This window comes from Natator depressus, chromosome 25 (genome assembly GCF_965152275.1).
Source record: "Natator depressus isolate rNatDep1 chromosome 25, rNatDep2.hap1, whole genome shotgun sequence".
NCBI classification, from domain to species: Eukaryota; Metazoa; Chordata; order Testudines; family Cheloniidae; genus Natator; species Natator depressus.
Window position 1 is genome coordinate 827,189 of NC_134258.1, and position 25,932 is coordinate 853,120.

The 25,932-nt window shown below is 52.0% G+C and overlaps 1 protein-coding gene across 1 annotated transcript in view; it reads right to left on the bottom strand.

Moving 5' to 3' along the window:
* LMNB2 (lamin B2) overlaps positions 1 to 24,474 on the bottom strand; it is an 89,407-nt gene extending 64,933 nt beyond the window's left edge. Inside the window, exon 1 of the mRNA XM_074939422.1 lies at positions 24,207 to 24,474. Within this exon, the coding sequence (XP_074795523.1) occupies positions 24,207 to 24,407 (201 nt within the window). The 5' untranslated portion in view covers positions 24,408 to 24,474. The remainder of the gene's footprint in view (positions 1 to 24,206) is intronic.
* Positions 24,475 to 25,932: the final 1,458 nt, after the last annotated feature.

Genomic DNA, 25,932 nt, shown 5'->3' on the forward strand with positions numbered 1-25,932 from the left:
ATACAATTAACTTAGCCTTGAATAAAGACTGGGAGCGGATGGGTCATTACACAAAGTAAAACTATTTCCCCATGTTTATTCCCCCTCTTCCCCTCCCCCCCCCCCCCCCACTGTTCCTCAGACCTTCTTGTGAACTGCTGGAAATGGCCCACCTTGATTATCACTACAAAAGGTTTTCTCCCCCCCCCCCCCCCGCGCTGGTATTAGCTCATCTTAAGTGATCACTCCCCTTACAGTGTGTATGGTAACACCCACTGTTTCATGTTCTCTATGTATATAAATCTCCCTGCTGTATTTTCCACTGAATACATCTGATGAAGTGAGCTGTAGCTCACGAAAGCTTATGCTCAAATAAATTTGTTAGTCTCTAAGGTGCCACAAGTACTCCTTTTCTTTTAACAGATGATAGTTGGAGGATGTAGGCAATTGATAAGAGAAGGAAATGGTAATCATACTGGGAGCACATACTGATAAGGACAGTAAGGAAGAACTTTTTAAAAAATCAGGAACAAAAGAGCATTAAAATTCTATTGTCACCTGAAAAGACTGCCAGATTTCCAAACTATAAAAGTCCACACAAATTAAAGGGAAAGGAGTACAGAAAATTTGTTTTTAAAAGCCTTAAATCTGGGTTTTAAATGCTTTACCTATTTGTGCGCGCGCACACATGCACAACAGTAGAGTTAGAATGAGTGAAAGCCAGTGGCAGATTTACAGAACTCTGGACTAGAGTTAACCGCTCAGTGTTGTAACGGTAAGCAAGGGTTTTGGCAAGATCTCTTTCTTTGGTGGACCCGAGACCCCACTTATCAGCACAAAAGATGCAAGATTGAGTTTTCAACTGCCAATCCAATTAACCCACATTTTCTGGGCAGCCAAAAGAAACCATTTCTAACCCCAAAATTAAGGAATTCACTTCTATTTTTTCTTCAGTGTCCTCATTTCCATGGTGTGCATCTTTTTGCCACATATCAATCTATGTTCAGATGCATCACAACGCTGTACTCAGAGGTGAAACAAAGGCCATCCACTCAGCTTAGATTCCTTCACCTCCTGCTACATGATAGGAGAGAAGGTCTAAAGCTACTTCCTTGCCTCAGTTCTGCAGTGCGCAGGCTGAATGGGACAATGCCTCCCCCTGCAGACTCAATGGATTCTTCCACTTTTGGAAACAAGAAATATAAGGGCCACTATAAAACTGTGCTATTCATGCAGTCATGGAGTGACTGTAAAGCCCTGACTGATGTCCTGCAGCCAAATACTGACATGACTTCAAGTAGAAGCCATCATCTCTCCTGTCACAGACTTGTTCCTTGGACAAATACATCAGCCACAATTAGGGCAACAGATTTGTTATGGCTTCTTTTAAAATCACAAGTAACACTGCAATGATGGTAACTTTAGTAAAAGTCACAGGTTTAGTGACTGCTCTGTGACATTTGATAAAAAAATACCCTGACAAAATAAGGGGGCACCCACAGCAGCAGCACCCTCCAACCCGGCAGCATTGTATCCCTAATCCCAGCCCAATGCAGAGGGGAACTGTAGCTAGAGAGCAAGCCTGCCCCACATTCATGGGTGGCTCCTGTAAACCACAAGCCTGGACCCCAGGTTTGAAAAGGAGCCCATCTTTCACTGACCCCAGTCACGGGCAGCTGCAGCTCCTGTGTCAAACAGGGCCGACATGGCTCTCTATTTCCCCATCATGAGAAAGGGACAGGAGAGTCAAACTTGAGCTGCAACATCCAGGCCCAACCCCATCGGACAGGAGCCACCATTGCAGTTGAAAGAAAGTAGTACTTTTAGCACCTTAGAGACTAAAATGTATTTGGTGTGACAGGGTCGGGCTAGATGGCTATAGGAGAGTAACAGAAGGCAGATATATTAGCCCCAGGTTAAGTAGGTCCCTTTTCCCTGGGTAAGGTAACAGGGAAGGTTTTTTTGAAACAGAAAAAAAAATTTGTGACAATTACAAGAATTACCAAAGAACCAAATCAAAGTGTGCAACAAAACAATGCAAACAGAAGGTCTAACACAGCAGCTTTCAGGAGGGAGAAGTGTTCAGGCTAGCCTGGGCCCAGAGCGGGGGGGCTTCCTCGACACTCGTGGTCTTCCACCCTCTTGAGTTACCTGGTGGCCTAGAGCGGGGGGGCTTCCTCGACACTCGTGGTCTTCCACCCCCTCGAGTTACCTAGTGCCGTGCCCAGTGTCACCGATTATCCCCCCCTGAGAGTGCCCGGCAAGATGGGCATGGCTGCGGGGTGGGCAGTTTGGGGGTGGGGGGGTAGACACCCACGTATTATAGGGCCCTCCTAGATGACAATAACGATGGTATCCACAGCGGCAACGGCTGGGGCTGGTGTCTCTCGCTCCTCCCCTCAATCAAAGGGTTAGACGGAGGGAACCGGATGGGGTCACCGAGCAGAGAACCCCAGACAGCGCCCACCGCTCTTCAAAAGGTGTCAAGGGAGTCGGTGGACGCCGCCCAGAGGAACTCCGCCCGGATACGTGAATGTACTGAGGATAGGAAAAAGGCCCTACAATCGCAGGATGTTTCATGGGCCAACCTCCTCTCTCTGGTTTTATAAATGGCTGTTTTTGCCAAAGCTAGGAGGAGGTTAACCAGGAGATCCCGCGATTTTGTGGGGCCATGGATGGGGAGCGTATAGATAAAGAGGTGGGGGGAAAAATGAAGCCAGAAGCGCAACAGAATATTTGTGAGGAGCCGAAAAAGGGGCTGTAATCTGGTACACTCTAAATAGACGTGTGCCAGGGTTTCCCTCACATTACAAAAAGGATAAGTATCCGGGATGGAAGTAAACCGTGTCAAAAACACGCCCGTGCTCACAGCTCCGTGAAGGAGCCGCCAACTGATGTCTCCGACGGGCCTCGGGACCAAGGTGGAATACAGGCTGGCCCACCGAGGTTGCTCACCCTCCAAAGGTGGCAGGAGGTCCCGCCACTTTGTGTCGGGGCGGGACACCAGGGTGTGGGCGTGAAGGGTGTGAAGCGTGAGTGTATACAAATATTTCCGTGGTGCAAGTTGAAAACTGACCGGCTGCAGTCCATGCAGCCGGCTTGCAGCGAAAGGGTGAGGGGTTTGTCGGGATCGGCAGGGTAGGGGCCCAATGGAAAGGTCCGGCAGGCCTGGGGTAGAGGATGGGCGTGGTGCGCCCTCGCGCAAGGCTCGGTTGACATAAGCCCGAGCAGCGGGGGTCAAGGCGGCCTTCACCTCCTGAAGTACGCGCCGGGGAGTATGGGGGCTGGAGAGCCCCATGTGCCGAGCGAGCGTCAGGGGATCCAGCCAGTCTCTCCGGTCATAGTCCAGGAGGTCTCCGACCCTCGTGATTTCCGCCAGGACCAACCTCTGGCGCACCGAGCGGGACTCCGCCACCTGCACACGGAGTTGGGGGTTGTGTAGCAGGGGCTCCGTGAGGAGATCTGCTCCCGCGGTGGCCGCCACGGACCTGGTCGTTAGAAACAGTTTCCAGGTCCGGAGGAGGTCCTGGTAGAAGACCGGCAGCCCGGAGAGGTCTCGCGGAAAACCTCTCGGACAAAGGTAAAAAAGCTGCCGGTCGTATCGGAGCCCTTGGAAGTGGCGCAGGAAGGCGTGCGCCAATATGCTCCACGAACTACCTGCACTGTAAAGGAGCCTCTGCAGGGCCTGGAGGCGGAAAACGCGGACCTGAGGGTACAGACACTTCAGGCCCTGTCCTCCTCCTTTCAGGGGTAAATGAAGAACTCCAACAGGGGCCCAGTGCATTCCTGACCAAAAGAACTCTAGAATCAATCTCCGGAGGTGGGTCAGGAAACCCAGGGCCGGGGCCAGGGTGTTGAGCCGGTACCAGAGCGTGGACAGGACTAGTTGGTTAAGCACCAGCGCTCTCCCTCGGAGGGAGAGACATCGGAGTAGCCTCGTCCATTTCCGGATCCGCTCTATCACCCCGCCCTCCAAATTTTGCCATAACAGGGAAGGTTTTTTTTTTTATTTTTTTTTTTTTTTTTTTTATTTGAAACAGAAAAGAAATTTATTTGTAACAGTTACAGAGATTACAAAAAGATAAAGAAAAACTTAGCAACAAAACAACGCAATCAGAAGGTATAACACAACAGCTTTCAGGAGGGAGAGGTGTTCAGGCTAGCCCAGGCCCAGAGCGGGGGGGCTTCCTCGACACTCGTGGTCTTCCACCCTCCTGAGTTACCTGGTGGCCTAGAGCGGGGGGGCTTCCTCGACACTCGTGGTCTTCCACCCCCTCGAGTTACCTAGTGCCGCGCCCAGGGTCACCGACCCTCCCTCTCCTGAGAGTGCCCGACAAGATGGGCACGGCTGCGGGGTGGGTGGTTGGGAGGGAGGGGGGCACACCCATGCATTATAAACCCCTACTAAATAACAATAATGATGGTATTCACAGCAGCTAGCGGCTGTGGCTGGCATCTCTCGCTCTGTCCCTCAATCAGAGGGTCAGACGGAGGGAGCCGGACGGGGTCACCGAGCAGAGAACCCCGGACAGCGCCCACCGTTCTTCGAAGGTGTCAAGGGAATCGGTGGACGCCGCCCAGAGGAACTCCGCCCGAATGCGTGAATGTACTGAAGATCGGAAAACGGCCCTACAATCGCAGGACGCCTCATGAGCCAACCTCCGCTCTCTGGTCTTATAAATGGCTGTCTTAGCCAAGGCTAGGAGGAGGCTAACCAGGAGATCCCGCGACTTGGTGGGGCCACGGATGGGGAGTGTATAGATAAAGAGGTGAGGGGAGAAATGAAGCCAAAAGCGCAAGAGAATATTTGTGAGGAGCCGAAAAAGAGGCTGCAATCTGGCACACTCTAAATAGACGTGCGCCAGGGTTTCCCTCACATTACAAAAGGGGCAAGTCTCCGGAACGGAGGTGAAACGTGTCAAAAACACGCCCGTGCTCACGGCCCCGTGAAGGAGCCGCCAACTAATGTCCCCGACGGGCCTCGGGACCAAGGTGGAGTACAGGCTGGCCCACCGAGGTTGCTCCCCCTCCAAGGGTGGCAGGAGATCTCGCCACTTTGTGTCGGGGCGGGACACCAGGGTGCGGGCGTGAAGGGTATGGAGCGTGAGTGTATATAGATATTGCCGCGATGCAACTTGAAAACCGACCGGTTGCAATTCATGCAGCCGGCTTGCAGTGAAAGGATGAGGGGTGTGTTGGGATCGGCAGGGCAGGGGCACGATGGAAAGGTCCGGCGGGCCTGGGGTATAGGATGGGCGGGGTGCGCCCTCGCGCAAGGCTCGGCTGACATAAGCCCGAGCAGCGGGGGTCAAAGCGGCCTCCACCTCCTGAAGCACGCGCCGGGGGGTGCGAAGGCTGGAGAGCCCCATGCGTCGAGCGAGCGTCAGGGGATCCAGCCAGTCCCCCCGGTCGTAGTCCAGGAGGTCCCCGACCCTCGTAACTCCCGCCAGGACCAACCTCTGGCGCACCGTGCGGGACTCCGCCGCCTGCACACGAAGTTGGGGGTTGTGTAGCAGGGGCTCCGTGAGGAGATCTGCCCCCACGATGGCCGCCACAGACCTGGTGGTTGAAAACAGTTTCCAGGTCCGGAGGAGGTCCTGGTAGAAATCCGGCAGCCCGGAGAGGTCTCGCGGAAAACCTCTCGGACAAAGATAAAAGAGCTGCCGGTCATATCGGAGCCCATGGAAGCGGCGTAGGAAGGCGTGCGCCAATATGCTCCACGTCGAACTACCTGCACTATAAAGGAGCCTCTGCAGGGCCTGGAGGCGGAAAACGCGGACCTGAGTGTACAGACACTTCAGGCCCTGCCCTCCTTCCTTCAGGGGCAAATGAAGAACTCCAACAGGGGCCCAGTGCAATCCTGACCAAAAGAACTCCAGAATCAATCTCCGGAGGTGGGACAGGAAACCCGGGGCCGGGGCTAGGGTGTTGAGCCGGTACCAGAGCGTGGACAGGACTAGTTGGTTAAGCACCAGTGCTCTCCCCCGAAGGGAGAGACATCGGAGTAGCCTCGTCCATTTCCGGATCCGCTCTATCACCCCGCCCTCCAAATTTTGCCATAACAGGGAAGGTTTTTTTTTTTTTTTTTTTTTGAAACAGAAAAGAAATTTATTTGTAACAGTTACAGAGATTACAAAAAGATAAAGAAAAACTTAGCAACAAAACAACGCAATCAGAAGGTATAACACAACAGCTTTCAGGAGGGAGAGGTGGTCAGGCTAGCCCAGGCCCAGAGCGGGGGGGCTTCCTCGACACTCGTGGTCTTCCACCCTCCTGAGTTACCTGGTGGCCTAGAGCGGGGGGGCTTCCTCGACACTCGTGGTCTTCCACCCCCTCGAGTTACCTAGTGCCGCGCCCAGGGTCACCGACCCTCCCTCTCCTGAGAGTGCCCGACAAGATGGGCACGGCTGCGGGGTGGGTGGCTGGGAGGGAGGGGGGCACATCCAGGTATTATAAGACCCCTCCTAAATAACAATAATGATGGTATTCACAGCAGCTAACGGCTGTGGCTGGCGTCTCTCGCTCTGTCCCTCAATCAGAGGGTCAGACGGAGGGAACCGGACGGGGTCACCGAGCAGAGAACCCCGGACAGCGCCCACCGTTCCTCGAAGGTGTCAAGGGAGTCGGTGGACGCCGCCCAGAGGAACTCCGCCCGGATGCGTGAATGTACTGAGGATCGGAAAACGGCCCTACAATCGCAGGACGCCTCATGAGCCAACCTCCGCTCTCTGGTCTTATAAATGGCTGTCTTAGCCAAGGCTAGGAGGAGGCTAACCAGGAGATCCCGCGACTTGGTGGGGCCACGGATGGGGAGTGTATAGATAAAGAGGTGAGGGGAAAAATGAAGCCAAAAGCGCAAAAGAATGTTTGTGAGGAGCCGAAAAAGAGGCTGCAATCTGGCACACTCTAAATAGACGTGCGCCAGGGTTTCCCTCACATTACAGAAGGGGCAAGTCTCTGGAACGGAGGTAAAACGTGTCAAAAACACGCCCGTGCTCACGGCCCCGTGAAGGAGCCGCCAACTGATGTCCCCGACGGGCCTCGGGACCAAGGTGGAGTACAGGCTGGCCCACCGAGGTTGCTCCCCCTCCAAGGGTGGTAGGAGGTCTCGCCACTTTGTGTCGGGGCGGGACACCAGGGTGCGGGCGTGAAGGGTATGGAGCGTGAGTGTATATAAATATTGCCGTGATGCAACTTGAAAACCGACCGGTTGCAATTCATGCAGCCGGCTTGCAGTGAAAGGATGAGGGGTGTGTTGGGATCGGCAGGGTAGGGGCCCGATGGAAAGGTCCGGTGGGCCTGGGGTAAAGGATGGGCGGGGTGCGCCCTCGCGCAAGGCTCGGCTGACATAAGCCCGAGCAGCGGGGGTCAAAGCGGCCTCCACCTCCTGAAGCACGCGCCGGGGGGTGCGAAGGCTGGAGAGCCCCATGCGTCGAGCGAGCGTCAGGGGATCCAGCCAGTCCCCCCGGTCGTAGTCCAGGAGGTCCCCGACCCTCGTAACTCCCGCCAGGACCAACCTCTGGCGCACCGTGCGGGACTCCGCCGCCTGCACACGAAGTTGGGGGTTGTGTAGCAGGGGCTCCGTGAGGAGATCTGCCCCCACGATGGCCGCCACAGACCTGGTGGTTGAAAACAGTTTCCAGGTCCGGAGGAGGTCCTGGTAGAAATCCGGCAGCCCGGAGAGGTCTCGCGGAAAACCTCTCGGACAAAGATAAAAGAGCTGCCGGTCATATCGGAGCCCATGGAAGCGGCGTAGGAAGGCGTGCGCCAATATGCTCCACGTCGAACTACCTGCACCATAAAGGAGCCTCTGCAGGGCCTGGAGGCGGAAAACGCGGACCTGAGTGTACAGACACTTCAGGCCCTGCCCTCCTTCCTTCAGGGGCAAATGAAGAACTCCAACAGGGGCCCAGTGCAATCCTGACCAAAAGAACTCCAGAATCAATCTCCGGAGGTGGGACAGGAAACCCGGGGCCGGGGCTAGGGTGTTGAGCCGGTACCAGAGCGTGGACAGGACTAGTTGGTTAAGCACCAGTGCTCTCCCCCGAAGGGAGAGACATCGGAGTAGCCTCGTCCATTTCCGGATCCGCTCTATCACCCCGCCCTCCAAATTTTGCCATAACAGGGAAGGTTCCAGAACAATCAGGAACCTTCTGGAGACAATTAAGACAGGCTGATTAGAACACCTGCAGCCAATCAAGAAGCTGCTAGAATCAATTAAGGAAGGCTAATCAGGGCACCTGGGTTTTCAAAAGGAGCTCACTTCAGTTTGTGGTGTGCGTGTGAGGAGCTGGGAGCAAGAGGCACTAGGAGCTGAGAGTGAGAATGCGGACTGTTGGAGGACTGAGGCATACAAGCATTATCAGACACCAGGAGGAAGGTCCTATGGTGAGGATAAAGAAGGTGTTGGAGGCGGCCATGGGGAAGTAGCCCAGGGAGTTGTACCTGTCGCACAGCTGTTCCAGGAGGCAGTCTAGACAGCTGCATTCCACAGGGCCCTGGGCTGGAACCCGGAGTAGAGGGCGGGCCCGGGTTCCCCCCAAATCCTCCCAACTCCTGGTCAGACACAGGAGGAGTCGACCTGGACTGTGAATTCAGAAAAACGGCCAAGCTGAGGGCTGCCGTGAAGCTCCAAGGCGAGCAAATCCGCCAATAAGCGCAAAACCCACCAAGGTAGAGCAGGAACTTTGTCACATTGGGCATAAACTTATGCCCAAATAAATTTGTTAGTCTCTAAGGTGTTACAAGTACTCCTCGTTCTTTTTGCTGATACAGACTAACACGGCTACCACTCTGAAACCTGTCACCATTGCGGCTGAGTGACCGATACAAGAGTGCCACAGACAAAACAGGAAAATTATGCTTTGGGAGCTTTTCCCCCCTGCCATGACAAACCTGTAGCTGTATAATTAATTTTATTTCACATTCTCCTGAAGAGTCTTGTGCTTGGGACTTCACTCATGGTAGCTACATTATTTTAGTTAAGACTTACTTCAACAAGAGCTGTAGGCAGCATCAGCTTTAACAGTATGTCTCATAAGAAACAAATGCCTATTTAACCAGTTTCAAATGAGGTTAATTACCCTGTCTTCGTATTCATTGACAGTTGAAAGGCCACAGAACAGCTGGAGAGATCCCAGCCAATGTCAAAGCATGCTTTAGGATCAAGATGTCATAGAAGAGGAACAACAAGAGGGAGGTGGACCAACTCAGGGACAAATAAAGCAGAATACAGATATTAAGGTGTTCATTTTCTAGACACCACACAAAGAAGGAACGAAGCACAGACATACTCCAAAATTTGAGTAAGGCCTTTATATAGCCTGTGCACAACCATGTATTACACCAGGAAGTTTTCACCAGGACTGTATACAGCGTAACTGTAGCTGTGTCAGTCCCAGGATATTAGAGCAGGGGTTTTCAAACCAGGGGTCATGACCCCTCAGGGGGTCATGAGCTATCCGCCTCCACCCCCAAATCCCACTTTGCCTCCAGCATTTATAATAGTGTTAAATATAAAAAGGGTTTTTAATTTATAAGGGGGGAGTGGGTCGCACTCAGGTTTGCTGTGTGAAAGGGGTCACCAATGCAAAAGTTTGAGAACCACTGTGTTAGAGAGACATGGTGGGTGAGAAAATTATATATAATAACTGTTCATCTTGAATGGTCAATTACAATGTGCGCTAACTACTTATGCTAAACAATCTGCTCCACCTTGCATTTTGCTGTGAAGCTGGGAGTACCTTTCCCAGACCTGAAGATGAGCTTTGTCTCATTCACCAGGATTGGTAATTTATAGCTTAAATGTGTTATCAGTTATTAACTTTGAAGATCAAGTGAGGAGGAACACATATTTTAGGTATGGGGAACAAGGACACGGTGCACTTCCAGTGACTGCACAGACAAGTTAATAGTCCCTCTCTCTCACATATGGCATCTGCAGAACAACATTCTATAGATGCAGTTGTAGGTCCATAAGCCATTTCAAGGCCTCTTCTATAACATAGTGGACATCATTCAGTTCATTTTCGAATCTGCATTATGATGTGTTCAATGGTTTCCATATTCTCCCCACAGTTCCATGAAGAGGAGTCTGATTTTCCACTTGTGCATCAAGTAGCTGCATCTTCCATGGTTTGTTTGGATGTGGTTCAACGTGGTCCGAAGTCTGCATGGCAAGTTGAAACTGGGAGGGTAGTTTGTCACATCAGTAAAAATGTACTTGTTTGGGACATAACAGCAATACTGGATCAGACCAATGGTCCATCTAGCCCAATATCCTGTCTTCCGACAGTAGCCAATGCCAGGTGCTTCAGAGGGAATGAACAGAACAGGCAAATTATCAAGTGATCCATCCCCTGTTGTCCACTCCCAACTTCTGGCAGTCACAAACTAGGGACACCCAGAGTGTGGGGCCCTAACCATCTTGGCTAGTAGCCACTGATGGACCTATTCTCTACAAGCTTACCTAGTTCTTTTTGAACCCTGTTCTATAGTTGTGGACTTCAAAACATTCATTGACGAGTTCCAAGGGTTAACTGTGTATTGTGTGAAGTAGAACTTCCCTTTGTTTTAAACTTGCTCCACATTAATTTCATTGGCTGATCCCTAGTTCTTGTGTTATGGGAAGAAGTAAATAACACTTCCCTATTCATTTTCTCCACAACAGTCATGATTTTATAGATCTCTATCATATTCCCCCCTTAGTCATCTCTTTTCCAAGGTGACCAGTCCCAGTCTTTTTAATCTCTCCTCATATGGAAGCTGCTCTATAGCCTGACTCATCTTTGTTGCCCTTCTTTGTACCTTTTCCAATTCTAACAGAACCTCAAAAATACGAACATGAGTTAAGGACCAACCGGTCAACCGGACACCATGTGAAACCAGAAGTAACCAATCAGGCAGGAGCGGAGACAAAAAAAAAACAGCAAATACTGTACTGTGCTTGTATTGCACCTTAAAGATAAGCACATCTGGGCTGCCTATCCCCACCCTACCTCCACCTCCACGCACGGGGCACTCACTTACAGCTAGGAGGTTGCTGAGATTTGCAGACAAAGCTGTGCCAGCCCAAGGCAACCAGAGCAAGAGCAGCACTGGGGTATGCACTACTTTCCTGTAAGCCATGGGTGCTGTTTTCACCCCCACACCACCAGGAGGGTGATGTGCTGTTTTCACCACCACCCCTCCCAGCTGGGAGGGAAACAAGCTTGCCCAGGCCAGGGAAAGAAGCTGCCTACAAGGAAGCGGCTTAGCTGCCTCTGAAACCTGGCCCAGAGTGTGAACTGCTGGAGCCAGAGCTGCGTTTTGTTCAGAGTTATGAACATTTCAGAGTTATGGACAACCTCCATTCCCGCAGTGTCCATAACTCTGAGATTCTACTGTATATCTTTTTTGAAATAGGGTAACCAGAATCGCATGCAGTATTCAAGGTGTGGGCATCCCATGGATTTATATAGCAGCATGATATTTTCTCTTTTTATCTATTGTTTTCCTAATGGTTCCTAACATTCTTTAGCTTTTTTGACAACACGACAGGTGTTTTCAGAGAATTATCCACAAGAACTTCAAGATCTCTTTCTTGAGTGGTAACAGTTAATATAGACACCATCATTTTGTATGTATGCTTTTAAATGTGTATTACTTTGCATTTATCAACATTGAATTTTATCTGCCATTTTCTTGTCCACTCACCCAGTTTTGTGAGATCCCTAACTCTTCACAGTCTGCTTTGGATTTCACTATCTTGAGTAGTTCTGTAGTCTGCAAATTTTGCCACTTCAGTTTACCCCCTTTTCCAGATCAGTTATGTTTATATTAAAACTTCTCTCCATTCTGAAAACTGACCATTTATTCCTCTCCTTTGTTTCCTGTCTTAACTAGTTGCTGATCCATCAGAGGATCTTCCCCTCTTTTACCATGACTGCTTACTTTCCTTAAGAGCCTTTGGTGGGGACCTTCTCAAAGGCTTTCTGCAAGTCCAAGTACACTATATCTACTGGATCACCCTTGTCTACATGATTGACCCCCCTCAAAGAATCATCATAGATTGGTAAGGTATGATTTACCTTTACAAAAGCCATGTTGACATTTCTCCAATAAATTGTATTAATCTAGGTGTCTGAATTCTGTTCTTTACCATAGTTTCTACTAATTTTCCTGGTACTAAAGTTTGGCTTACCAGCCTGTAATTGCCAGGATCACCTCTGAAGCCTTTTTAAAAAACTGGTGTCTTATTAGCTATGCTCCAGTCTTCTGGTACAGAAGTTGATTTAACTGATAGGTTATATACCACACTTAGTAGTTACCCAATTTCATATCTGAGTTCCTTCAGAACGCTTGGGTGAATACCATCTGATCCTAGTGATTTATTACTGTTTATTTTATCAATTTGTTTCAAAAATCTCCTGTATTGACACCTCAGTCTGGTCCTAAAGAGCCTACACTTAAAAAGAATGGTTCAGCTATGAAACTCTCACATTCTCTACTGTGAAGAATTTTTAGATTCTCCCCAACAGCCTTGTCTTCCTTCATTGCTCCTTTAGCACCCTGAATGTCAAGTGGCCCCACTGATTGTTTGGTAGGCTTCCTGCTTCAGATGTACTAAATTTTTTTGCTGTAGGTTTGAATCTCTTTTGCTAGCTACTCTTCAAATTCTCTTTTGGCCTACCTAATTATACTTTTACACTTGACTTGCCAAAGTTTATGCTCCTTTCTATTTTCCTCACATCCTCGGGATTTAACTGATGGCCATATTTGGAGTTGGGAAAGAATTTTCCCCAGATCAGATAGGCAAAAAACCCCAGATTCTCTGCCATCTTCTGCAACATGGGACACAGGTCACTTGCATGTTTAAACTAGTATAAGTAGTGGATTCGCTTTAACCTGATGTCTTTAAACCATGATTTGAGAACTTCAGTAACTCAGCCAGAGGTTGGGGTCTATTACAGTAATGTGTGGGTGAGGTTCTGTGGCCTGTCATGTGCAGGAGGTCAGGTTCTCACAAAATTTTTGGTGGCCTCAGAGTGCAGCCACCAATTTTTGCTGGTGGACAGACATTTTCCTAATACATTTGATTAACTTTAGGAAAAACAAATTAATATGCACATATACATGTGCAAATCATTGGGTTTTTTTAGTAGACTCAATAATAAAAATGTAAAGTTATATTTTGGTGCCCCTGGTCCCTGCTGCCTCCCCCGGCCCACCACCCATCGCCTCTGGTCCCCAAGGCTCCCCATTGCCCCCCCACCCGCCATTGTCCCAACTCCCTTCCGCAGTCTCAAACCCCAGGCTCACCCCGCTCCTTGCCTCTTGATGACAGCACCCAGTAAGGCCAGCCCTCCTGAAGCCCAGAGCGGGAGCTCCACAGCTGGAAGGGGGAGGGGAGGGCGGCACGCGCAGAGAGGGCTGAAACCTGGAGTTCCACCATTCCAGGGGGCTGGAGCCCACAGCCCGAAGCTGCGGGGGGGTGGGGAGGAGGGAATAAAGCCTGCTGCCACCAGAGCCCCTGGTTGCTGCAGGGAGGGCCGCTGCTTTGCCCCCCCGCCCCCATCTCTGCCCAGGAGGCTGTCATGGTTGCAGGAAAAACCCCTGGTGGCAGTACTGATAGTCTCTTCTGACCTTAAATTTAAAAAAAAAAAAAAAAAAAAAAAAAAAAAGAGTAGGATTTAACTTCCAGGTTTTAAAAAAAAGATGTCTTTTTGCCTCTGCTTCTTTTACTTTGATTAGTCATGGTGGCACCTTTTGGTCCTTTTGCTAGGTTTTTAAATTTGGGACATGTGTTTCATTTGAGCCTCTATTATGGTGTTAAGAAGTTTCCATGCAGCTTGCAGGCATTTTTATGACTGTTCCTTTTAACTAGCTTCCTCATTTTCGTGTAGTTCCTCTTTCTGAAGTTAAATGCTACTGTGGTAATTTCCCACACACATGGATTTTACATCTAATTCTATTATGGTCGCTATTACCGAGTGGTTCAGTTACATTCACCCATTGGATCAGGATTCTCTGCATCACTTAGGACTAAATAAAGAATTGCCTCTCCCCTTGTCGGTTCTGGGACTAGCTGTTCCAAGCAACAGTCATTTATGGTGCCTAGAAATTTTGTCTCTGCATCCCTTCCTGATGTGACATGTACCCAGTCAATATGGGGATAGTAATAATGGGGGATTTCAATTGCATTTTCTATTTTTATAGCCACTAATTTCCTGGAGCATTTCACAATCACCATCCTGGTCAGGTCCTCAGTAGTATATTCCTACTGTTACAGTCTTATTCAAGCATGTATTTTCTATCCATATCTGGATTCTATGGTAGTTTGATTTTCACTTTGACTCTGTGCTTTCATGACCTACTCTGTCATTCCTATATATTTTGTATCCTGGGATTACTGTGTCAGTAGATGATGCCCACACACTTTCCCATTCCCTGGCTGGATCCAGAGACATGAAGAAGTCACATGTGGTCCATAACTGTTTTTGTGATTTCAGGCATTGTTGGGGTATGTTATCCATAGCTAGCCAGATAGAGAGGTCTAGGCAGTCTTCAGCACGTTTAAGTTCTCCTGCTATGGCTATATCTTGACAGATAGCAAAACACTGAACCTTCAGCTAATACAGAAAGCCATAATAGAAGTGTTGATTTTAAAAGTTCCCATGATGATTCACATGTGTAAAGACAGCTGAATTGGACAAGTTCGGTATGGCATCTTCTTGTCCACAAAAATGCACAGTACTCTGCAACTAAGTACACCATGGCCAAGGCCAATGTTTGTAGCACCAGGCCTGTTGATTCCCAGCTGGTTCCAGTTAACTTCTGAATCATGTTGATGCAAGTCTTCACTTTAGAGGCTTCTTTCTTGAGGTGGCTGGCATCCACAGTGGGCCCCATTCGGTTAAGAATCATACACTCCATCACTTTGTGCTCAAAAGGGAGATTAGCCTGTAACTAGAAGGGTGATCTGCAGGTTTTCCAGGCTTTAGAAGTGCAATGACAGTGGCTTCTCGCCACACACCAGGGATTTCACCAGTCTGCAGGATGTTGGTGAAAATCTGCTTCATACATTTCCATACCAGCAGACCCAGATTACATAGGAACTCAGAACAGACATCTTTTCCTGCTGCTTTTCCCAATTTTGTGGCTACAGTGGCTGCATCAATCTCCTCACCTGTGAATGGTTCTTTGGGACACTGGAATACATATGGACATCACCTGCCCAAGTTGATGCTGTTATACTGTTTGTCCACTAATTGTTTTGACAGCCACAAAAGTTTAGCAGTAATAGCACCGATTTTCACCTGCAGCGTGGTGGCATGTGTGGTATTTGTAGCCCGCAACTGTCTCTGCAGGTTACAAGTGTGTCTGCTCCAGTGTGTGAAGTTTAAACCTTCTATACATTCAAACCACCATTTCCGCCTTGCTGCATGCAGCAACACCAGGAGAGCTTTGCCAATTTCTGGGTCTCTACACATCATATTTGTGGAGGAGCTCCTGGCTCTCTGCAGCCCAGCAAGGAACGTATGGTGACCTGTCTCCCCAGGGGATGTTCTTTGTGACTGAGATTAGGAGTGCAGCAAAACAGTCAAGTCTTTGGCATTGGAGGGTGGGAGAGGAGAGAACGTGGGAGACTGTACTGTCCGCAGTCATTGTGAATGTGGTCCAGTCTGCTTTTTTGAAGTTCCAGCACAATGCTGGTTTTGAGTAGAGAACTGGGATTAGGATGCCAATACGGGTCAGTACTGGTCTCTGCTGGCTGTTCGGAAAGTCATTAAGGACAATCCACAATGCAGGCATGTGTGCCCCTGTATCATCTTTAGAGATGAACCTCAGGTCAGTAAAGTATCCTCTGCCCCACCCTGTGGAATGGAAAGTGACGTGCTGTTTAGAATCACAAAGGAGGAGCATACCCTTTGCCAACACCCAGTTGGTCTGTTCTTTACCTGCAATGTTGTTTGCATAGCCCCATTGTGTGGTGACTATTAAAGTCACCCACAAATACAGCAAGATACTGTGCAATTTGCAGAGCTGGCCGAGGCCACTGTTCATCAGGTGGTTTATATATAATGATAATGATGGTTAGCTTACCAACGCACAGGGAGATTGTAGTGGTTTCTGCGTGTGCTGCAGGAGGTAGAACCACATATTCTTTGATCTCTTGCTGCGACATTCCCCAGGCCGCAACCTGAACTGCAGAGTCCCCTTAGCTCTCCAGCCTGGGATGCCTTTTACGCTGCTTTGCTAGGGAACAGCAAACCCCTCCAGATACTGCTCACTCACAGCCACCAGCATGCAAAGTCACTCCCAGCTGAGTACATTGCACTCCTTATCAGTACACAGCCCAGGAAGGTAATGATCCAATCAGCGGTCCAAATTCAGTGATGAATCCTGGTCATGCGCCACCTGAGGGAAGTTGCGCATACGCTAGGAATAAGTAGTTCAGTGTTCTGCTCATAACGTCAGTGAATGCCTGAAGAGCGATATAAGGTGTAGAGAAGGAGAGGTAGCTAGAGGTGTTTTCCTCCCCCTTCTTATACTCCAAACCTTGTGTACTGGAAAAATCCTTGCTGGGTCACGTGGGCAGGCAATTCCATGGCATATGCAAGCACCAAACTGTCCTCCAGACAAATTGTAAATTTCCTGTTTACATCTCCCCTGCTGGAAAATCTCTGTTTAAGCAGGTAATGGCACTTTAGCACTTCACTGGTGTGCTAGTGCATCTTTGTCTCTGAGGAAATGGCTCATGGGTACTACCCAGAATTATAACATTTCAGTAACAATCATACAACAAAATCTCATAATTACACATGCATCCGATGAAGTGAGCTGTAGCTCACGAAAGCTCATGCTCAAATAAATTGGTTAGTTTCTAAGGTGCCACAAGTACTCCTTTTCTTTTTGCGAATACAGACTAACACGGCTGCTACTCCGAAACATGTAGTGTTGTTACACCCATTTCAACAGGATAATATTCAGCAGACTGAGTTTTCAAATTGTTACCGGCACCCAGTGCCAGAGGCGAACAACAGCAGGGGTTCGTTACCCGGTGTGCGTCACCCAATAATCACAACGGGGTGGAGAAGCAGAAAAGTTTATTTGCAGCTGCAAACAAGGTACAGGGAGAATAGAATCTCAAATCCTGCACACAGAGCAGGAAGTTACACAGGCTTTTACACAGCCTTTCTTCAGCATGCTTATCCAATAGCAAGCTGCCTTAAGTATCCATATAGCCAGCCAATCCAGTTACCAGCTAGTTCCCTTGGTCTCTGTACCATCTGTTAAACCATACATAAAGCTGCTTTATTCAGCATTGTTCTTCCATATCTGCCCTGTTTGGCCTTGTTTAGTTTCAGGCAGTCTGACTCTGCAACATATCGTTGCAGATCCTCAGCATAACTGCTGCGAGTGCCTCCAGGCGGGGGACCAAGGACATTTGGGCCTAGTGCGAGGGGGCTTCATCGACACTCGTGGTCTTCCATCCCCTCGAGTTACCTAGTGGCCATGCCCAGTGTCCCCAACAACTACTCCCTTCTTTGAGAACACTCAACAGCCTTGGCTCTGAATCTTCTCACTTGGGCTACTTATTTCTTTACAATAGGACTTCGCATAAGCACTTTGTGAAAGCCCTGAAGAGAATGACTTATTAACTTTTGCAAAAGGACTCCTGACACATGATACTGCACAGCATAATACCATTAATACAAGCAATACAGGAAAGAGAAGTTTCAATAACTGCCCAGGCTAAATAAACCACCAAGCCAAAACGACAAACCCCAGCCTGAAAACAAGGTTTGTAACCAATTGCTCTCGGGGGCAGTATAGGCAACCTGTGCTCCGGCTCGGGCATGGGCCTCAGCCTGTACCACCTTTTCATAGATTTCATAACTGCTATCATTTACATATACACAACATCGGGGCCAGACGACCCTTCCCTCCAAGACCCTTGAGGAAGCCCCTTCTGTCCTGACACTACCCGAAGCCCCCGTGAAACCAGAGGCAACCGTCGTGGCAGGTGCTGGCGGGGAGAACCCCGGGGCAGCAGAAAGTGTCCTCTCCTCCACGTTCGAGGAGATCGAGGCCTTAGATCTGACCCCGGTCGCCCAGGGGGAGGACAACATTTTGCCAGCAAATCTCGATCCGGGCGACCTCACTCCACCCCTCTTTTCCCCATGCTCCCTCCCCTTAACTGCTGCTTCCATTCCCACTTCCGAGGAGCCCCTGGACTGCTCCACCGACCCAGCCGCTGATGGCACCCCGCTGATGACCACCGAGCCTGCTCAGGTGACAGCCGGCGCCACGCGGCCGGGACACGAGTCGCCAGGGGCACCCCCCGTTGGTGTGGCGCAATCGACTTCCTTCCCGGGCGGGGGCCCTACAGAAGATAATCCACCTCCTGATGCTGTGGCCACTAAATGCACCACAGGGAGCGTCACTGAGAGCTCCCTCCCCACCCCCTTAACCCTTGAGCCTGATCGGGAGGCGCCACCATCCAGCTGCTTGCCTCCTGAAACCCAGAACCTCGCCCCTGCCCCTGCCCCTATCCAATTTACCGCCTGCAATGTCATTGCCGTCCCCGGGGCTGTCTCCTTCCCTTTCCCAACTGATGACCCCCAGGGAGCGGCCTTTGTGTTCTCCTGCCCCGACCCATTAGGAGCTGCTATTTTCCCTCCACTGACCCCTATCGCCCCAGAGCTTGAGGCGGGCCTAGAAGCTCCAGCCTATTAGGCACCCCTTCGGGGGTCCGCACCCTGCTTGTCCATTTTAGTGGACCACAGGGCTGCACCAAGGGCCCCCCGGAGAACAAACGGGAAACCGTAACCCCAGCCCCCATGAGCTGCGGAAGTTTTTAGAGGATGTCCGTGGCTCCCGCAACAAGGTACAACTTGCTCTCCAGCGATGGGGGGACTTTTCTTAAATCCTCCGGGCCACAAGGGCCCTCATGGGGGAAGGTAAAGGGACGGGGAAGCAGGATGCCGCGGCCTCCTGGCAGGTCCGCGTCTTCCGTGAACAATTACTCACCTATGGGATGGGTCACAGACTGCTGCGCAGCCCGCTGGGAGATGTGAGCGTCCCTGCCAGTGAGGAGCCCCCCTACCCTCCCCATGACACCTCTCACCATCGCAAAGTTGAATACCCAGGGTTGTAGGATGGCTCTCCGCAGGTCCCAGGTGCTCTCCTTCCTTCGGGAGGGAGGGTACTCTGTGGTTTTCCTGCAGGAGACCCATACGGACCCGACCGCCGAAGACAGTTGACAGCTGGAGTGGGGGGACAGGGTCTACCTTAGCCATGCCATGGTTCGACAGGCTGGAGTGGCGACCCTGTTCTCCCCCGACCTACGGCCCGAGGTGCTAGGGGTCGCCGAGGCCGTGCCGGGTCACCTGCTGCATCTCCGGGTCTGTATAGAGGGGCTCGTGGTTAACCTCGTTAACGTCTATGCCCCGACATTGGGCCCAGAGCAGCTACGATTCTATCAGCAGGTGTCCGCCTTCCTCGGTGCCTTAGATTCTCACGAGTGCCTGGTCCTGGGAGGTGACTTTAATACCACCCTCAAGGAACAGGACCGCTTGGGGACCGAGCGGAGCCCGGCCGCCGTGGACACCCTCCGGGAGACAGTCGAACATCACTCCCTAGTGGACATCTGGCACGACCACCACCTGGATGACACTTCCATGTTCACCTTTGTCCGGGTGGAAGCCCATCGATCGAGCCACTTCCGGTTGGACCGCATTTATTTATCACGCTTCCATCTCTCACGAGCCCACACCTCCAGCATTCGGCTGGCCTCATTTTCTGACCATCATCTAGCCACCGTGACAGCCTCCCTCTGTGCGGAGAGGCCAGGGCCGGCCTACTGGCATTTTAACAACAGCCTGTTGGAGGATGAGGGCTTCGTGGAGTCCTTCCGGGAATTCTGGCTGGCCTGGCGAGGGCAGCGGCGTGCCTTTCCCTCGGAGCGGCAGCGGTGGGACCTGGGGAAGGTGCGCGCCAGGCTTTTCTGCCGCGACTACACCCGGGGCACCAGCCGACGGAGAAATGCGGTGATAGAGCAGTTGGAACGGGAGGTCTTAGAGCTGGAGAGACGTTTGGCCGCCAACCCCGAGGACCCGCTCCTCTGCGGAGTGTGCCAGGAGAAGCCCATCGGGCCCGGGGCGCCTTTGTTCGATCCCGCATCCGCCTCCTTCGGGAGATGGATCGCAGCTCCTGCTTCTTCTATGCCCTGGAGAAAACGAGGGAGACCAAGAAACATCACCTGCCTCCTGGCAGAAGACGGCACCCCCCTCCTGGAACCGGTGGAGATGTGCGGGAGGGCCCAAGCCTTCTACGCAAGTCTTTTCTCCCCGGATCCGACCAACCCTGGCGCTTGCAGAGTGCTCTGGGAGGAGCTCCCTACGGTCAGAGTGAGCGACCCAGACAGGCTAGAGTTGCCTCTCACCCTGGCCGAGTTCTCGGAAGCCCTCCGTCGTATGCCCACTAATAAGTCTCCAGGTATGGATGGGCTGACCGTGGAGCTCTACTGCGTGTTTTGGGACGTCCTCGGCCCAGATCTAGTCACCATCTGGGCTGAGTCTCTGCAGAGCGGGGTCCTCCCTCTTTCGTGCAGGCGAGCTGTGCTCGCCTTACTGCTGTAGAAGGGGGACCTCCGCGATTTATGAAATTGGCGTCCCGTCTCGCTCCTCAGCGCGGACTACAAAATCGTAGAGAAAGCAATCCCGCTGCGGCTAGGGTCCGTGATGGCGGACGTGATCCACCCAGATCAGACCTATACCGTCCTGGACCGCAGTATCTTTGATAACCTATTTCTGGTTCAGGACCTTTTGGAACTCGGGCGTAGAGACGGTCTGTCGTTCGCCCTCCTGTCCCTAGATCAGGAGAAGGCTTTCGATAGGGTGGACCACGGGTACCTCCTGAGCACTCTGCAGGCGTTTGGCTTCGGACCCCAGTTTGTGGGTTTTCTCCGGGTGATGTACGCTTCTGCAGAGCGTCTGGTTAAGCTCAACTGGACCCTGACTGAACCGGTCAACTTCGGGCGAGTAGTACGGCAGGGGTGCCCCCTCTCGGGCCAGCTGTACGCTCTGGCGATTGAGCCCTTCCCCTGTCAACCTCCTGCGGAGGAGACAGAGTTAGTGCTGCGGGAGCCGGAGCTGCGGCTGGTCCTGTCTGTGTACGCTCATGATGTGCTCCTCGTGGTCCAGGACCCGGGCGACTTGGCCATCTATTCGGCAGCCTCCTCCGCCCGGGTCAACTGGGTCAAGAGCTCTGTCTTAGCGGTAGGAGACTTGTGGCAGGCGAGCTCCCTCCCACCCATGCTTCAGACCGTCCGGTGGAGCGCGGGTCCGCTGCTCTACCTTGGCATTTACCTTTCTGCCACGCATCCCTCTCCACCGGAGAACTGGGAAAACTTAGAAGGCCGGGTGATAGAGCGGCTCCGGAAATGGACGGGACTACTCCGATGCCTCTCCCTCCGAGGGAGAGCACTGGTGCTTAATCAACTAGTCTTGTCCATGCTCTGGTACCGGCTGAACACCCTGGTCCCGGCCCCGGGTTTCCTGACCAACCTCCGGACATCGATTCTGGGGTTCTTTTGGTCAGGAACGCACTGGGCCCCTGTAGGGATTTTTCATCTACCCCTGAAGGAAGGAGGACAGGGCCTGAAGTGTCTGCAGACTCAGGTCCGCGTCTTCCGCCTCCAGGCCCAACAGAGGCTCCTTCATGGTGCAGGCAGTTCGGCGTGGAGCACACTGGCGCACGCCATCCTGCGCCGCATCCGAGGGCTCCGATATGACCGGCAGCTCTTTTATCTCTGTCCGGGAGGTCTTCCGCGAGACCTCTCCGGGCTGCCAGTCTTCTACCAGGACCTCCTCCGGACTTGGAAACTGTTTTTAACGACCAGGTCCGTGGCGGCCACCGAGGGAGCAGATCTCCTCGTGGAGCCCCTGCTACACAACCCCCAGCTCCGTGTGCAAGTGGCAGAGTCCCGCTCAATGCGCCAGAGCTTGATCCTGGCAGAAGTCACGAGAGTCGGAGACCTCCTAGACTACGACCGGGGAGACTGGCTGGATCCCCTGACGCTCGCTCGGCGCATGGGGCTCTCCAGACCTCATACCCCCCGGCGCATACTTCAGGAGGTGAAGGCCGCATTGCCGCCCGCTGCTAGAGCTTACCTCGATCGGGTCCTGCTCGAGGGCACGCCCCGCCCACCCTCTACCCCAGGCCCACCGGACCTTTTAATTGGATCCCTGCCCCGTAGACCCAATTGACCCCCCACCCCTTTACGGCGAGCCGGCTGCATGAACTACAGCCGGTATGCCTCCAAACCACGCCAAGGAAACATCTATACACGCTCGTGCTCCACACCCTTCACACCCTCACCCTAGTGTCCCACCCCAACACAAAGTGGCGAGACCTTCTGCCACCTTTGGAGGGTGAGCAGCCCCGGTGGGCCAGCCTATATTCCACCTTGGTTCCGAGGCCCGTTGGGGACATTAGTTAGCGGTTCCTTCACGGAGCTGTGAGCACGGGCACATACTTGGCACGGTTCAACTCCATCCCAGATACTTGTCCCTTTTGCAGTGTGAGGGAAACCCTGGCGCACGTATATTTGGAGTGTGCCAGGCTGCAGCCCCTGTTCTGGCTCTTCACAAATCTTTTATTACGTTTTCGGTTGCATTTATGCACTCCCCATCCGTGGCCTCACAAAGTCGCGGGATCTCCTAGTTAACCTCCTCCTGGCCCTGGCTAAAACGGCCATCTATAAAACCAGAGAGAGGAGGTTGGCCGATGGAGTTTCCTGTGACTGTGGGGCCGTTTTCTGATCCTCAATCCGTTCACGTATCCGGGCAGAGTCCACCAATTCCCTTGATGCTTTTGAGGAGCGGTGGGCGCTGTCCGAAGCTCTCTGCTCGGTGTCCCCGTCCGGCTCCCTTTGTTTTGACCCTTTGATTGGGGGAGAGAGTAAGGGACCCCAGCCCCAGCCATTGCTGCTGCAGAAACCACCACCTTAGAGGGGTCTTTTCACACCTGGGTGCACGTCCCCCACCCCCCCCGGGTTGTCCACCCCACAGCCTGCCCCTTTTGTTGGGTGCTTTCAGAGGAGGAAATTATTGGTGACACTCGGGCATGACACCAGGTAACTTGAGGGGGTGGCAGACCTTGAGAGTCGATGAAGCCCCCTCGCTCTGGACCACCAGGTAACTCGGAAGGGTGGAAGACCATGAGAGTCGAGGAAGCCCCCCGCTCTGGGCCCAGGCAAGCTTGAACACTTCCCTCCCCAGAAGCTAATGAGAAAACAATTGTGATTGGTTGCTGTGTTACACATTGCATATGCTGTTTTGTTTTGTATTTGTTATGCAAATAAAAAAGTACCTTTTTTGCTTAAAAAAAAATTACTCTCCTATAGCCATCTGGCCCAACCCTGTCTCACGAGTTACACACTACAGTGAATAATTGCAAAGTACTCTGATCTAGCTAGGTTCTTAGTCACACCCATGACCATTGTATCTGATCAGCTCCCATAAGTAGTTTTAGAGACACTTCTGTTAACAAAAACAAGTGAGTTTTAGCCCACAAAAGCTTATGCTCAAATAAATTTATTAGTCTCTAAGGTGCCACAAGGACTCCTCATAGTTTTTGCTGACACAAACTAACACGGCTCCCATTCTGTTAACAAAAATCTTCCCTATTGAGATCACAAATACGACCATCGCATAACTAGAGCCCAAATCTCTACTACTACAATTTAAAAGTATTTGAAAGACTTCAACAAGCAAGAGGGAATGAACTTTCTCATCAACTCCACCAAACAAATGCAACATGTAAGGCTAGGGTACCAGGCAATACACAGTCCTGCCACAGCCTCCCCACAACAGGCACTCCCGCCACAGCCACCCCCCCGCGATGCCGCGCCAGGCGAGGACCCCCCCGGCCCCCCCGCGATGCCGCGCCAGGCGAGACCCCCCCCGGCTCCCCCGCGATGCCGCGCCAGGCGAGACCCCCACAGGCGGGGGGCAGCCTACCCCCCACTGAGGCAACGGCGCCCAGAACTGGCGCAATCTCTCTCTCGTATCCGTCTTTCGAGACCACCCCCAGCGCCCAGTGTCCCCGGCGGGCCACCCCAGTCCAGCGGGATGACAGATCATAGACCCCCGGCCTCTCACTCCGGTAGCCCCCGCCAGCCGGGCTCCAAGGAGGGCGGGCGGGTCCCGGCGGCCCCCACGTCCCGCTCCCCACGCTACCTCCCGAGTGGTGACCTCCTCCTTCTCGGAGATCTTCAGCAGTAACCGGTCGTTCTCCAGCTCCAGTGCCCGCACCCGGTCGATGTAGACGGCCAGGCGGTCATTGAGCTGCCGAAGATCCTCCTTCTCCTGCAGCCGGGAGATGCGGGCGGGGGAGAGCGGGGTCCCGCCGGGGGCGGCGCGGCTCGGGGTGCCCGACATGGCTCTCGCTTCGCGGCACGAGCAAGCGGCGGGCTCATTCAATCCAGCCGCACTGAGGGAGGGAACGGCAAGATGGCGGAGGCCACCGCCTCCCCGCTGCGCGGCGCCACCTGGGAAATGAAGTCTCCGCACCAAGATGGCCGCCGGCGGCTGGGCTCTGGGAGCGGCCGAGGGGGGCGGGGAATCGAGGATGGCGGGAACTCCTCTCGCAGAGCATGCTGGGGATTGTAGTCACAACCTGGCCTCCATTTTGTGGCCCGATGCCAACAACCCTGCGTCCGACTCCGCGCAGGATCTGTCAGCCCTTATTTCCCGCGTACAAGGCTGCGCGGGGAGGTGCCCTGGCCCTGGGCAAGCGGCGGAGCCTCCCGTCCCCACCCACACAGCTCCTCAGGCCCGGACAGGAGCCGGCCGGGGTGCACTGTGGAGTGTCCTTTTTCCTGACTAAAAGTGAAAAGCCCTTTCATGAGGCAGGCTGACCCCTCTGAGGCCGCCTTAGCAGCCTAGGGCTAGGGCTAGGGAGTCCAGGAGTCCCCCTTAGGCTACAAGAGGGACGCGAGGGGGCTGCAAGCATGACAGCATGCACCATACTGCGGCTTTCCAGCTATGGGTCCCACAACCGAAAACCACTGTTCTTGTGCTGCTCACAGCTTTGCCGCGGTTAGCCTCAGAACCACGGTGGGGCTGCTAAAAGCCTGGCCGCAGAGTCAGCGGCGTAGTCAGGCTCCTTGTTTGCATGTAGTAAAAAACTGGAAGGAAAATAAAGATACAAATAAGCAGATTTAGCCAAATCAAATGTCTATCAAACATTTCCAGGAGGCATCCATTGTTTTTCACCTGGCAAAACTGAAGCACTTCGCTGTGCTTGGAACCATCCATGCTGGGCTTCTTCTGAAATGCAAACTCTCCGTTTTTGTATCTGAAGATTCACCAATAGCTACCAAATAGGTGAGCAGCCACCACAGCACAGACTGTATGTCAATTAATCATTTTTTGTAAATTCAGCCCTGTTTGACCAGGGCTTCAGAGAGGGAGATGGAGAAGAGAGATCTCCTATTACAAATAATTGAATACTCAAACACCCTACACACTCTGTAGAACAAATCCGTTAAAGATGGTATAGTGCTGCCAATTCTCATGATTTTATTTCAAGTCTCACAATATGTCATTTATAGGCATTGAACCTATGGTTAAGGGTGCCTAAAAAGTTCCATTATAAGGCCCTGTTTTCAGTTGCTTATAACTTTGCCAAACTTTAACTGTCTGAATAAACTATCTGAACAGCAAAGTTCTCACTTCCTAGGCTGAGTGGGGTAACAGAGTGGCTGACAGTTCTGGGAACCCCTATAAAGGTCTAGCCTTTAAGGCTTTGTCTACGTTGGCAAGTGAAAGACAAAACTTTAGTTATTCAGAGGTGTTAAAAAAAACACACACCAAAAGACAAAATTTTTGTCCATAACAAGTGCCTGTGTGAACAGCGCTTTACAACCCTAACGCCGTTTGTTGGGGGTGGAAGTTTTGTGTC